This window comes from Alexandromys fortis, unplaced genomic scaffold (genome assembly GCF_014885135.2).
Source record: "Alexandromys fortis isolate MF-2015 unplaced genomic scaffold, M_Fortis_MF-2015_v1.1 scaffold_207, whole genome shotgun sequence".
Taxonomy (NCBI): Eukaryota; Metazoa; Chordata; class Mammalia; order Rodentia; family Cricetidae; genus Alexandromys; species Alexandromys fortis.
In genome coordinates, this window is record NW_026068106.1 from 1,018,664 (window position 1) to 1,031,783 (window position 13,120).

General features: G+C 46.2%; 1 protein-coding gene across 3 annotated transcripts in view; it reads left to right on the forward strand.

Annotated features, from left to right (window-relative positions):
* The window catches only part of Tfap2b (transcription factor AP-2 beta), a 27,122-nt gene continuing 14,002 nt past the window's right edge, over positions 1 to 13,120 (forward strand). For 2 of the 3 annotated variants that reach the window (XM_050124103.1, XM_050124102.1), the window contains exons 1-3: positions 1 to 81; positions 4,520 to 4,978; positions 9,670 to 9,730. In XM_050124103.1, coding sequence (XP_049980060.1) covers positions 1 to 81; positions 4,520 to 4,978; positions 9,670 to 9,730 — 601 coding nt within the window. Of the gene's footprint in view, positions 82 to 3,262; positions 3,290 to 4,519; positions 4,979 to 9,669; positions 9,731 to 13,120 lie in introns of those variants that run through there. The other variant, XM_050124104.1, reaches the window with a different exon arrangement.

Sequence of the window (13,120 nt, forward strand, 5' to 3'; positions counted from 1 at the left end):
ATGCACTCACCTCCTAGAGACCAGGCTGCCATCATGCTCTGGAAACTCGTGGAGAATGTCAAGTACGAAGACATCTATGAGGTGAGCGGACACCCCCAGATGCATCTTAGAGCTTCCTTACATAGAAAACTGGAGCTTCTGGACACCCCAGTTGACATATTTTTAAGCTATTTCCTAGCAGATTTCTGGCCGGGTTTCTGAGGTTTCTTTTAAGTTTTCTAAGGCTGCCTCTAGTAGACTTCGCTCTCCTGACGGAGGGGACTTTTAAGGTTGGAATCTGGCAACTTTAATTTAAGAGCTATTTTTTCTTTTCTTCTTTTTCTTTCTCTCCGGTTCTCTCCTCCCCCTTGTAGGCTCTGGTGGGGAACGTGGAGCCACAGAATTTAAGTAGACAGAGAAAAGCATTCTCCCCTCATTTTGAGTTCGGGAGAGAAGCGGGTTTTCAAGCTTCACTTTAACTCGGGCTTTGGATATTTTTTTAAATAAATTTTCTAAAATCGGTAACTAACGGATCCAGGTACAGAGTAAACACCTAGGGCAAGAGGGGAAAGAACGGGTGTACGAAAAGATAGAGTATAGTACGGGGAGAGGGCACCGTTTGCTATTTTTGTTTTCTTGTGTTTTGCTTCTTTGCGGGTCAGTGGGTCCAAGCAGAGATGGCAGCCGCCAGCGTAAGGGCATTTTTTAACGAAGTCTGCCCGCACTTCGCACTTCGTGCACCCGGCTACCAGTGCCCGGGAGAGCGCGTCCCTCCGGAGCTTCGACCTCCTCCTCCCCGGACTCCACCGTTCGCTTCTGGAGTCCGCGTCGAGCGAGGTTGTCGCGTCTCCCGGCGCCCTTGCAGCTCGTTGGCGAGACGAGGAGGCAGGGGCTGGGGATGGATGCAGGAGGAAATGCCACAGTCCCGGAGCTGGGGATATCTCCCCGGTTGAGCTCAAGAAAAAGAGGAAAGGGAAGTAAGACTCAAAGTGGACGTCGAGGGAGGGAAGAACGGTTCTGGAGCTTCGAGAAAAGCTTTCGAGATCCGAAAGAGAAAAGAAAGCGAAAGGGAGTTAGCGAAGCGGGGGAGACAAAAGCGGGAGACCACCAGGAAAAGTTGGAGAGCAGAAGGCAGAGGCCATGAAACCCGGTCTCCCGGTCACAGGCAGCACTGGGCTGGATTACCGGACAGAGGTGGGCAACTCAGGCTCTCGAACCGTCAGGAAAGAAACCGGGGCCCGGAGCCGGGAGCCCTGTGTGAACTAGGAGCAACAGCTCGACAAGGGTTGGCCTTGCCCAACTAAGGGGAGTCTGAAGCAGTCGCCAGTTTCTTCCCCGTCCTGTTGGCCGGGTCTGCCCGAGTGACCGAAACTCCTTAGGGAGCCGGGAAAAAGCGCCTCCAGTCAGTGGTCCAGTGTGTCCCAGTCCCACCATTTCGAAGACCTCGTTTGAAGGTCAATGAGAAAGTGAGAGAGAAAGAGAAAAACAGAGAGGGAAAAAGGGAGGAAAAGAAGAAAAAAAAAGTGAGAAGGGGGGGAGGGAGAGAGAGAGAGAGAGAGAGAGAGAGAGAGAGAGAGAGAGAGAGAGAGAGAGAGAGAGAGAGAGAGAGAGAGAGAGAGAGAGAGAGAGAGATTCTTTCTCGGGGTGACTCCAGGTTTCTCCCCTTTGTAGTTGTGTACTGACTGTACTGAGGGGCCGTGTCTTCCCGACCTGGCAGGGTTTGCTTTGCTCTGGCCTGCCTTTCTTTCCTAACAGGCGGGATTATGCTAGTCCAAGTCGCTAAACTATTCTAAAAAAACACATCACCCACGGCAAACGTGCTGCTGTCGGAGCTGGGGCTGCAGTGGAAGTAGCTCTGGGTATAGGCAGAGGAATTAAAGTAATCAGAGGGATGCTGGTTCCTTGCTTATGAAAAAATAAACGACTAAATGGAAAAGGAGGGGGAGAGGGGAAGGAGTGGGGTTGAGTAAACGTGGGAAGGAAGAAGAGAAAGGGGAGGGAGAGAAGAGAGGAGAGGGGGTGCGGGAGAGGAAAGGAGGGAGGGTGAGGGAAAGAAGAAAACGGGCTAGGAGAGGAAGGAGAGGAGAGAAGACTGAGGGGAGGGAGGAGAGAGTGCGTTACTCTAGGCTGCCTAAAATTTCAGCTGAAAAGCCGGAGAACAGGCACACAGCCTGGTAGAAGGAGCCTATTTCAGTCTGAGCTACGGTTGAAGTTTAACCGAAACGGCAGTCAGGCCAGTTGAACGGGTTCCTGAAACATCCCAAAAGATTTTCTGTTGCCCCTGGCTTTGCCTAGAAAGGATACATTTAGTGTGCTTGAAGAGACCGATTGCATATATTATAAATCTTGGTTTAAAAAAAAAATGTAGGCTGTAAGCACCGAAAAGGAAAAGGCAACAGCACTGTGTTCAACACCTCCCCATCTCTCCTAGGTCTTGGGGGGGGGAAGCTAAATCTACATTCAGAAAAAGTCTGTGTGTAGCTCCCAGTAAACAAACAGGCCCACCTATTTACTCTTCTTTTCCCTCCAGATGACCAGGCAAAGCCTTTCTAGTTTGCGTTCTCATCCGCACACCAAGCACTTAGGGCCACCTCCTCCCTGTTGGGAAAGTCTCCCTCTGTCTACCAGAACACCTACATTCTCTGGGAGCCCCCCAGCCCTGCTCCCCCACACTGCCGAATCCAAAGGGCAGAGGGTGCCTGACGAGAGCGAGCGAGCGAGCGAGCGTCCCAGCTCAGTTAATTGAAGTTCTGCCTCTTTCCTGCTAAACTTTTCCCCCAGTCTGCCTCCGCCAGCCCCCTCGTCTGATTACATCTAGTAATTCTCCACTGAATGAACGTCATTTACAATAGTGGAGGAGCTCTGAGCTCGCTGCTGCTTCACGCTCCATTTGTCCTCCATTCTCCCTTTAAAGTACTCGTGTAATATTAATAGTCATGAATATCAATTATTATGAGGCGGTGTAGGCAAGCGGAGGGAGGAAGGGGCGCCCGAGCAGTCTGAGCCCAGCTTCGGGTGGAAGAGGACTGTTTCTGGAGCCCCAAAGAACCCGCCGAAGAAAAGAGGCCAAAAAGACGGTGAGAGACAGATGAACAGCTCTGCCTGTCTGTGACAGGCACCTCCAATCTTCTTGGAGGGGGATTTTTTTTTTTTTTTTTTTGATGGCTTGTCCTGGAAACACCTCAAGCTCAGCTCCTGTGTCCAGCTTGCTTCTCGGCTGGACTTTTTGATTTTTGAAATTTCATTGTTTGATTTTGAGCAGTAACCAGGCTTTTTTTTCCAGATGTTAGTCCACACCTATTCATCCATGGTGAGTTCGGATTCCCGTTGTACCAGAAGTGCATGCCTTCTCCTCTCACTGTCTCTCCGTCTCTGCATCTGTGTGTTTGTCTCCCTCTGTCTCTCTGTCTTCCTTTGAGTGCCTTTGGCTTGGTAATTTAGCACCATAATTGGACGAGGCTGCAGCTGCTTCCCTCTGCATTGTGTGTTCCTTGTCTGAGAGTCAGCTGGGAGGGGGTGAGGCTGAGCCGAAAAACTTTTTATTTGTCAAGGCAGTTTGGAAATTTAGGTGGCTGCTTCTACAGAAAGGACCAGGGGGACTTTTTACCACAAAGGATGGGGAGAAACTTAAAGTGTCCTGCACTTCCTCTTCCTCGCTCTTGGCTTCCACTCTCCGGAGAGGAGGGGAAAAAAAAAGATGTGGGGTTATCTGTTCACCTCCCAACTTCAGTTCCTTATTTTAACACCCTGAGTATGATAGATAGGGCGGCGAGCAAGCTCAGATATAACTCCTGCAAACCACAACTCAATTTAACGTGGGCTTAGGGTGTGATTGCAGAGGAGATCCGTTTCAATCAAACTCTAAGTTATTTAATTCCTCTTGGGGAGGGAGGGGTGGCTGGAAGCTCTGATCAGGCAGATGCCTCCCCGCTCTGGGAATCTGCTGCTTGTGTGAGCCCCGGGGCCTGCCAGCTACCTGCCTGTGAAGGCAGAAGTGGTTTTTTTTTTTCTTTTTTTTTTTTTTTCAACCAGAGCAGTACCACAGCTATTAGAAAGGTTCGCTTGGTGGACTTTGGATTTCTTGAAGAGGTGGGAGCAGTAAACACTTAGGAGAGCAAACATCACCCTTGGGTCCTACATTCTTAACTCAAGGCTTTGAGCTATCTCTGTCCACACCGTTCCTTCTCCTCTCCCTTTTTGCCTGCTTTGCTCTTTCCAAAGATGGCTCGTAGGTCTGGTAGTGGGTGAGCTTCCGGATTTCTGTTGTAGTTAAGTCCCCTGAAGCTTCCCGGGTGGGACTGTTGACATTTTACCATGTGGCCCTCAGTCAGCTTGGGTCTAAGGTTTAGCCTCTTGCTTCCCTTCCCTTATCCGGGGAAAGTTGTACAGAAACCGAACTCTCTCTCTCTCTCTCTCTCTCTCTCTCTCTCTCTCTCTCTCTCTCTCTCTCTCTCNTCTCTCTCTCTCTCTCTCTCTCCCTCCTCCCTCCTTCTTCTCCTCCTTCTCCTCCTTCTCCTCCTTCTCTCTTCTCTACTCCCAGGACCGGCACGATGGCGTCCCAAGCCATAGCTCGAGACTCTCTCAGCTGGGCTCTGTGTCCCAAGGCCCCTACTCGAGCGCCCCGCCGCTGTCCCACACGCCATCATCGGACTTCCAGCCACCCTACTTCCCACCCCCCTACCAGCCACTACCTTACCACCAGAGTCAAGACCCCTACTCCCACGTCAACGACCCCTACTCCCTGAACCCTCTCCATCAACCCCAGCAGCATCCCTGGGGGCAGCGACAGAGACAAGAAGTGGGTTCAGAAGCCGGCTCTCTACTGCCCCAGCCCCGGGCAGCCTTGCCCCAGCTCTCGGGCCTTGACCCCCGAAGGGACTACCACTCTGTCCGGCGGCCAGACGTGCTGCTACATTCGGCACACCACGGCCTGGACGCCGGCATGGGCGACAGCCTCTCGTTGCACGGTCTTGGGCATCCCGGCATGGAGGATGTGCAGGTAATTCCAAATAAACAAAAATCAAACATAAAAGCTAATAAAAGAAGAATGCGGGACGGGGGAGGGCGGCCTGGTCTTCTGGAGGTGGGGGTGGGGGTTGTCATCTTTAGAACCGGACGGACCGGACAGGACAAAAGTGTGTGTTTGAGTGTGTGACTACGAGGTGGCAGTTTCTAGAGATCCATTTGTGAATGACAGGACGGCTGGAAATTAAATCTTGAAGGAGGAATACATTCGTGATAGTTTACAGTCATTGCCATCAAGGCTAATGTTTTCATCTTGACTCAGCTACTGGACGTGTGCATTCTCTGTTGCTTTGTGTGAAGAAGTTGGCACTAGGTTTACCCCAGAGTGAGCCTGTCCCGGTGGCTTCGTAGGCTAAAGTACTGGCTGTCTAGAGAACAGAGCTCTAAGCAAGAAGGCTCAAGGGCGCCTGAAGGCTCCAGGTGTTCTCCCCTTTTGCAAAGCCTGCTAGGAACGATGTTGCTTTGGAAGAGGGTATTTAGCTGTGTTTGTTTAAGACCCCTTTGCTTTGAATTTCCAAAAGCTTCAAAGCCCTTCTCTCCAGACGAATTCTAGAGCCGGCGATGGTCGCTGGGACAAGCTCAGAAAGTTGCAACTGGGTTCTGAGAGTCCTTTAGGACTGTTAGCAATTTTTGAAACTATCATCTGAAGGCCACTTGGTTAACTGTAAAGCAGTGTTTCCCACCTTCCCCTTCAGCCCTCTCCTGACACTTGTCACCCCTCCCCAATGCTACTGTCCCCTCTGAAGAGACGGCATGTGTTTATTTCTTAAAACAAAAGGTTCAGAACAAACCCCCAGCCACGGAGTATCCCATCTGCAGCCTACACAATGGAGGCCGACTTGGATGAGAACCCTTGGTTAAACTAAACAAAGAAACATCAAAGAAAAGATTCCTAAATACTGTCAGGGTGATTCTGAACAGTTTGTCTTCACACAAACTCTCCCCCAATTTAAAGGGTCTACAGAAAAGATAAATATTGTCGTAAGGCATTTAATTGATGTTTGGATCTTATTGGCATAGTTGAATTTGTTATGCATCACTGTAGACTTATTTCTGAGGCAAAGAAGAAAGCGAAATGGGAAAGAGAAGGTAGCCAAGCCCTTCCTCTTACTTTGCTGTGAATATGTATGTATGTATGTATAAATACATACATACATACATATACACATATGTATAGTCAAAATGTGGAGACAGAATCAAACAGCATCTCTGTGTGGTCTGTGCTGGCTCATTGTTTCAGAGAAACCTTGTTATTAAAAAGGAAGAAACCACCTGGTCTGTGGCTGGATTCACCGCAGTACCACAACTGATGGTTTTGTTGGTTTTACTGAGCTGTGCCTGTCTGGAAGTATTGCTCATTTTAGAATACCATGTAAGAAAAGAAATATTGAATTGGTTTTTTTTTTTAATGCTTTGGCATAATAGGCATGAGGGAGTTTTTAAATTAACCTTTTTGAATATGGTTCAAAGTGCTGGATAATGAAGGTAGATCAACCTCACACCCCTATTCCCCTGGGGATGCTAACATCACCTACTATACTATACATCCCCATTACTGTAACTGTGGATGAGAACATCATCTACTACCACTACCCTGCAGGCCAAGGGACTCAGGCAACTGGACCCTGAAATATCTCTCCAAAATGGGGGGGGGGGTTCTTTGGTTTTAGAATGCTTTCTTTAAGTCAGAACTTTAAAGGGTTTTGAGTGTCTAGCAAAATGCAAAGGCAAAGGGAGGGGACAAACAAGGTCAGGGAAGTGCTTTTGGGGGAATAACATAATCAAAGCAACTGGATAGATTTAAAGTGCTTAAGTGAGCCAAGCTCCCTCCTGAGTTGATGCAGTTTGCTCAGAGACTATGGGGGTAGAAAATGCGCCTGGCTCCCCTGTCCTTCCTCCAGCTGATAACCTGGCATTGTGGAGAGGCTTGTGGGACCTTCACAACCCTAAGTATGAAAAGGATGGGGGAATACAACCTATGTGAGTCTCAGTAGTGAACTAATTGTATGAGGTTGGTCCCTCAGTGGCCCTGGTCCAGTGTGGTCCCGGTGGCAGGCCTCCTGAGTCTAGGGTAAAGGAAAGGAATGAGAAGGTTTGTGCTTTAGATGCAGAAATGCAGAAGATCAGCTTCCCCTCCCCAGGAAAAGGGTTTACTGTCAAGCTCAGGGTCTAGAGTGCAGAGGCTAAAAGTTATGGAAGCTGCCAGGTCTTCAGACACCAAGCAACAGATCCAAGGAGGTAACTGGACCCTTCTGAACCCTCCCCTCCCCGGAGAAGTGAGAGCAGAGTAGTTTTGCCTGGCCCTCCAAGTCACTTGTTCTGTCTCAAGGGTCTGGAATATGTGCATTGAGGGCACTGGAAGCCAGGGACCAGACAGAGCCAGAGGGTGCTACATGGGCACTGTGCACAGGTCCAGCACTGGGGGCACTTCATGTGACCTAAGGGCACACTCCCAAGGCCGCCGCCCTGTGAGAGAAAGGAGGGGAGCTAATTAACCAAATGCTTCTAATATTTTTTTTAAATGAAACTATAAAACCCTGTCAATTTCTATTTCAATTTACTCACAGGGGCTATTAAACTAGCAGATCGCTGTCTGGGTTCCGGGTATTGCTACATTTCACCCATTGGGAAGGGGGGGGCAGTGTTAAAAACTCAGGGGGAAATGACTACAGAAAAAGAGAACGAAGGGACATCTAGTTGTGGATTTGTTTAGTTGCCGTGTGGGCATCCAGTTCTTCACAGCTTGGCTTTCTATCCTCCCATCACCTCTACCACCCATGAGTATCAACATATAAAGCTTTTAAGTGAACCCTACACACACACACACACACACACACACACACACACACACACACTCACTCACACACACACACTACAGTATGCTCAAACACACCCTTGTGTCTTAAAGCAATCCCTGGTATCACTTTTAACTAAAGAAGTCTAGTAATTATGAGTCTGAGTTGTTTTTCTGCGCTTCCGCATGCAGTCCTAATTAAATCTTTACGATCCTCCCTGTGACGATTAAGCGCCAGCATGCTGCGTGAATATCCTGTACAAAAACCCAGCAGGCGGCCGTAATTAGATAGCAAATCAGACAAGAGCCTTCTCATTAACTACCACAACTACCCCACGTCGCTGATGAGGCGGAGGTACATATTTGCGCACCAACATGAGCAAGAGGTGTGGGGGGCTTATGGGTCCAGGACCTTATGTGATGGGTTTTGCTCCCACAAACACAGGCAAATACTTCCATCCTGCCTGGATGGACCCGGATTGACCGTGCCTCTGAGTGGGACAAGGTCCCCTGGAAACTTATGAACAAGTTTCAGGAAATATTTTTTTAAGGCGACTCTTCTCTATTAAGGTGTTTATGGAGGTCTACAATGTAGGAAACAGTTCAAACGAAGAAACACCCCACCCTTAGCTTTCTAAGAGCAGCAAGATGTCTAGTAAAAATGAAAAGAAAGAAATGAGCATACCCTCCCCCCACCCGCTGGCTAGTCCATCTCTCTTCTCAGGCCACACTTGCTCAGTTGTGGCAGGCTTTCTTTTTTCTTGTGATGGACACACACCCTGTTGAAGGAAGCATCCTGAATGGGTAGGAAGTGCTGGGGAAGCACCTCATTCCCAAGATCTTCTTTTTACACTTCTTTACAGAGTGGGGGACAAATTGGTCCAGACATAAGTTCCAAAGGACCAAGTGAAGCAGTCGTGGGATTCGGAAAGACAGTGGGTATTGTCTTTGGAAGTGGGGAGGGTGGAATCTTTGCTTTTTGACACCCTGCAATGCACAGCTAGAAGGCCGGTTCCCAGGCATCCTGACAGCTAGGAACTCACTCCAACAACTATTCTCTCAGAAGTGCTGCCAATTCTGAGCTGAAACTTCCCCTCTCTGGGGTGAAACTGAAGATTAATATTGCTTGTGATTACCAAGGTGTTGACTAGAAGGATCCAGTTCTTTTGACTGCATATGTATCTGTGTGCCTGTATCTATAGTTACTGCCTCCCTAACAGGTGTGCACCTTGCTGGACGGTTTCCCCAGCATGGTGAAAGGGTGTGTATGGACTATGCAGTAACTATCATCCTGCACCAAGAAGCTCAGAGCTCACAGAAACACAGAAACTGTGTGTGTGGACTGCAGTGGGTGTGAGGTCCTGGAGGGTTTTGTATTGCTGTTTGCATTCCATTCCAAATTGCTCAGACTTTAATTAAAATCCCATAATGTAAACTGTTATGTATTTGTAAAAATGGCTCTGGGGTTAAATACACTGGGATAGAAGGAAAAACCGAAATTGCTCTTAACTTATATTGGTGAAAAATCTTTCAGGTGTTGCCAACTTTTCACAATTCATATGGGCAAGTAATCTAAAAGTTTATATGCCTGTGTGATATCTGTGTTTCAGATAATAACAAAACCAATACTGCATCCCAGCTGTCCCTCGTATGTTCTGCTTTCCTTTTTTTTTTTTTCTACTGGGAGAATTTGCCATTCCAGTGAATTTCATTTCTATGCCGATTTGGGGATAATAAGGATAATAATAAAACCTCCTTTGCGAATTAATATAAATGGAAATAATAGAAACTCCCGTTTAGAATGACATGATTTATGTATGCAATTCTTTAATATCCAGTCAATTTGAATGGTGATGTTTTTATCTTCACAGTCAGTTGAAGATGCCAATAACAGCGGCATGAACCTATTGGACCAGTCAGTCATTAAAAAAGGTATGGATTGTTCCTTCCAAAAGTAAGCAACGATTTCAATGTCTTTATGCTGAGCTTTCACTTTGGGGGTATTCATCATTTTATATCACAAAACAATGTCTGTTGTAATCAGTTTAATGACTATCAGACTAGGTAAAAGGGTATGCTGGGAAAAAAAGGAAATGGGACCAAGCAGAATGGAAACTCAGTTAGAAACCAGGATTGGAGAAATAGAGCTATATAGACAATTGCCATTTATTTTCATAATACATCAGGTAGCCATTCTAAATGCATCTTATATGTCTGAGCCATTATGATGTGTAGAAACAGCTGGAAAGCACTGGATTCAAAAATGTTCTATTGTTACTTGGTTGATAACTGGATTTAGCTATGTTAAAGCGCCTGTGTCGTGGGGGTAGCTTTCCCCTCTTGTTGTTTTTGGTTTGATTTTTTTTTTTTTTGGTGGTGGTGGTGGTGGTAATTTTGGTACCAGTTTTCTATGTCTCATGAGTTGTTTCTTTTTGTTATTATTATTTTTAATTGTGCCAAATGCTTTGCTAAATATGCTCCCCCTGAGAGGCTGAGACAGACTATGCCTGCATCTAGATCTCCCTGCATACGCACTCATGATTGACTGTGGCTGTGGCATCACCCCATACTGTTAGAGGGCATGTGATATTAACAAATGTTTGCAGTCTCTTGTACAGCTGTAAGCAAAATAATTAACTAATTAAACTAATTAAATGTAATTACAATAACTCATTTCAGGCGTATTGCAGCTGCTTAATTTTTTTTTCCTGCTCTTCTCTGACAGTCAACTGAGAGAATGTCTGACGATTAGAGTAGCTGCTTCAAGGCCCGAATGTCACTCGCATGCCCACAAATTTAAGAGTTCGAATGTTGGTACACAGTGCGGTCTTTAATTATCATACGGATTGGTATTGGAAAACACAGCTTTAAAGACTATAGTCCTTGCATATTGAGGTTAGAGGGAGATGGTCCTTATGCTTGGAGTCAACAGTCCCCAACTTCAGTCAGTTGTGATTCGCTTGAGCCACTTAACACACACACAAATAATTAAAGAAAACGATAATTTAGAAAGCAATCCATCCAGCCTCAAATTGGAGGAGTAGTAGTTGGCAGCATGTGGAGTAAGCATCCCAAAAAGGTTAAGAGGATGCCGACTTTTCCCCCCTCTAGAAAGTCACGGATGTGTAGCTGTGTGAGGGAGGCAGGGAAAACAGTAGCTGAGTGCTGCCTTTTGGGTTTGGAATGATTTTTAAAATAGGCTTTAAAATGTTGCCCAGAGTTTCTCCATCTCTTCTTTAGGTAATGCCACCTTCAGCTGGTACTCTCAGGGTGAGAGCTCGGGCTGGCAGCCCTGCTGACTGCTCACTTTCTCTGGTTCCTCAGGAGTCTTCTCTTTTGGTTAATTGCTGGCTGATTGGGGTGGGTGAGGGAGGAGCTTTCCTGTTCCCTTTTGTCATTGTTATTTTAATCCCCCCTCCCTCTCGGTGGAAAGCTAGAACAGCTCAGCTCAGGGTTCCGTATCCTAGCAACATCAATTTGCTGGCAGAAGGACATGCCCAGCAGATGACCAATCAGAAATGTTATTAATAGTCAGGCCAATAAAAATATTTGGAACTTAGCTTGCCCCAGCAAAATGGGATTCACAATTTTCTTAGATGTGGGAAGCACTGGTTGCAGTGTTTAAATATGTTTGCCAGAGAAACATGAATATTTATGCATGAGGTTGTTTCTAGAGATAAAGGAGACCGGTGACTAAAGTTGCATGCTCTGTTTTTCTGAGACTGCTGCATGTTTTACCCCCAAAGCTTTTTAAAAAGCATTCACGGCTTAAAACACTAAGGTAACACCCTACTCATGCTAATTGATTTGGGGTGAGTAGTATAAATACGAACGTTAGGTTGGTTCTATTATTTGATACTTGAAATGTTTGCTTTACTACAACACGAAGAAGAGATTCTAATATCACATTTTTATCTTTTTTAAAGCCATGGGCAAAAAATGAACAAATGTTTGATTTATTTTTCTAACTCACCAGGAACCACTTAAAATAAAGTTATGGGTTCATTAGCTTCTTCCCAGCCTCTCATCTCTGGTCTTTGCATAGTCTCATCCCCATGAGGGATGCTTCTGTGAGATTAATTCTGTGGAGAGGTGAGAAAGTTTCCTGAACTGAATATTCTAAATTTCAGCAACTAGCAGGGGACTTGGTTGCTTAATTTGTTTTCTAATGGGCATTTAGACAGTTTTTAGAAAATTATGCTTCATTAGTAAAAGGCCAGCAACTGGTCTACATTGACACATCTTGGCTCCTATGTTTACTGAGCCTAACAACCTAGGCATAAGAGATGTATTTCTCTATCTTTGTGTCTTTCTGTTTGGTTATGTCATGGCCACTCCTAAAATTTAATCCATCTAATTTTTCTTCCCTATTGACATCACCTCATACATTATAGACTCCCTCTCTTGTTATGTTTGCTGTGTGGGCTTAGCTGACATTTCTGAAGTAATTTAGTTAAGAGGAAATGAGTTGTTCCCAGTAGAGAGAGCAAACGAGTGGAGTGAAGGTAGCCAGCGTGATAAATGGCTCTTTCATTTGAAGATCTCCAGAGCTCGTTTACGGCTAATTTTCTGTATTGGCCCCCTTTGAGCTATTAATGCAATCGGCAGGGACCGTGGCCCCTCTCTTCTTAGCTGCCCCATTAGAGCTCCCATTAAGCTGCCGAGTTTCAACTCTGTGGCAGGAGTTGGGGAGGGGGGGAGTAATGAAAGGTGCTTTTTAAACTCTCCTAATCTAAACCGGCAGAGGGTGGTTAATACGATTTGAAGGGGGCTGGTCAATGAGCAATCAATAAAGTAATAATGAGAAGGATTCGGTACATTAACAGTCTAAAAATCCAACGAGACATTAAAAAATCATTCTGAACTCTCAGTTCCATTAAGATTAGGAATCTGGGTGGGGACAAGTGGGGAGGGGGTGCCCAGCTCACATAAATGATCATTGCCATCTTCTTATGGCTTAACTTAAAGGACTTACCTAGGCTTGAAAAAAGGGGACTTGGAATCAGCGACCAACATGCAATCGGTTTGACACATTAGACAGCAGAAAATATGTCAGAATTTCTTGGAAAGGTTATCGAGGCCTGAGTCCAAGGTTCAAATTCTGTGTCTGTGGGCCATTTTTGTTGGTCTTATGGATATCCTGTTGGGTTACTTTTAGTTCAACCTCCACTCTCTTCCATGTTTTCTCCATTAGTTCTGGCCCCTCCCCACACAAACACTTTGGTGTGGGTTTTCTTGGAGAGGAGGAAATATAAAATTGCCAAATCTGAATTCTAGCAGACTCCTTTGAGATTCTTCCTTATTGCCTAGAAGGAACACCGC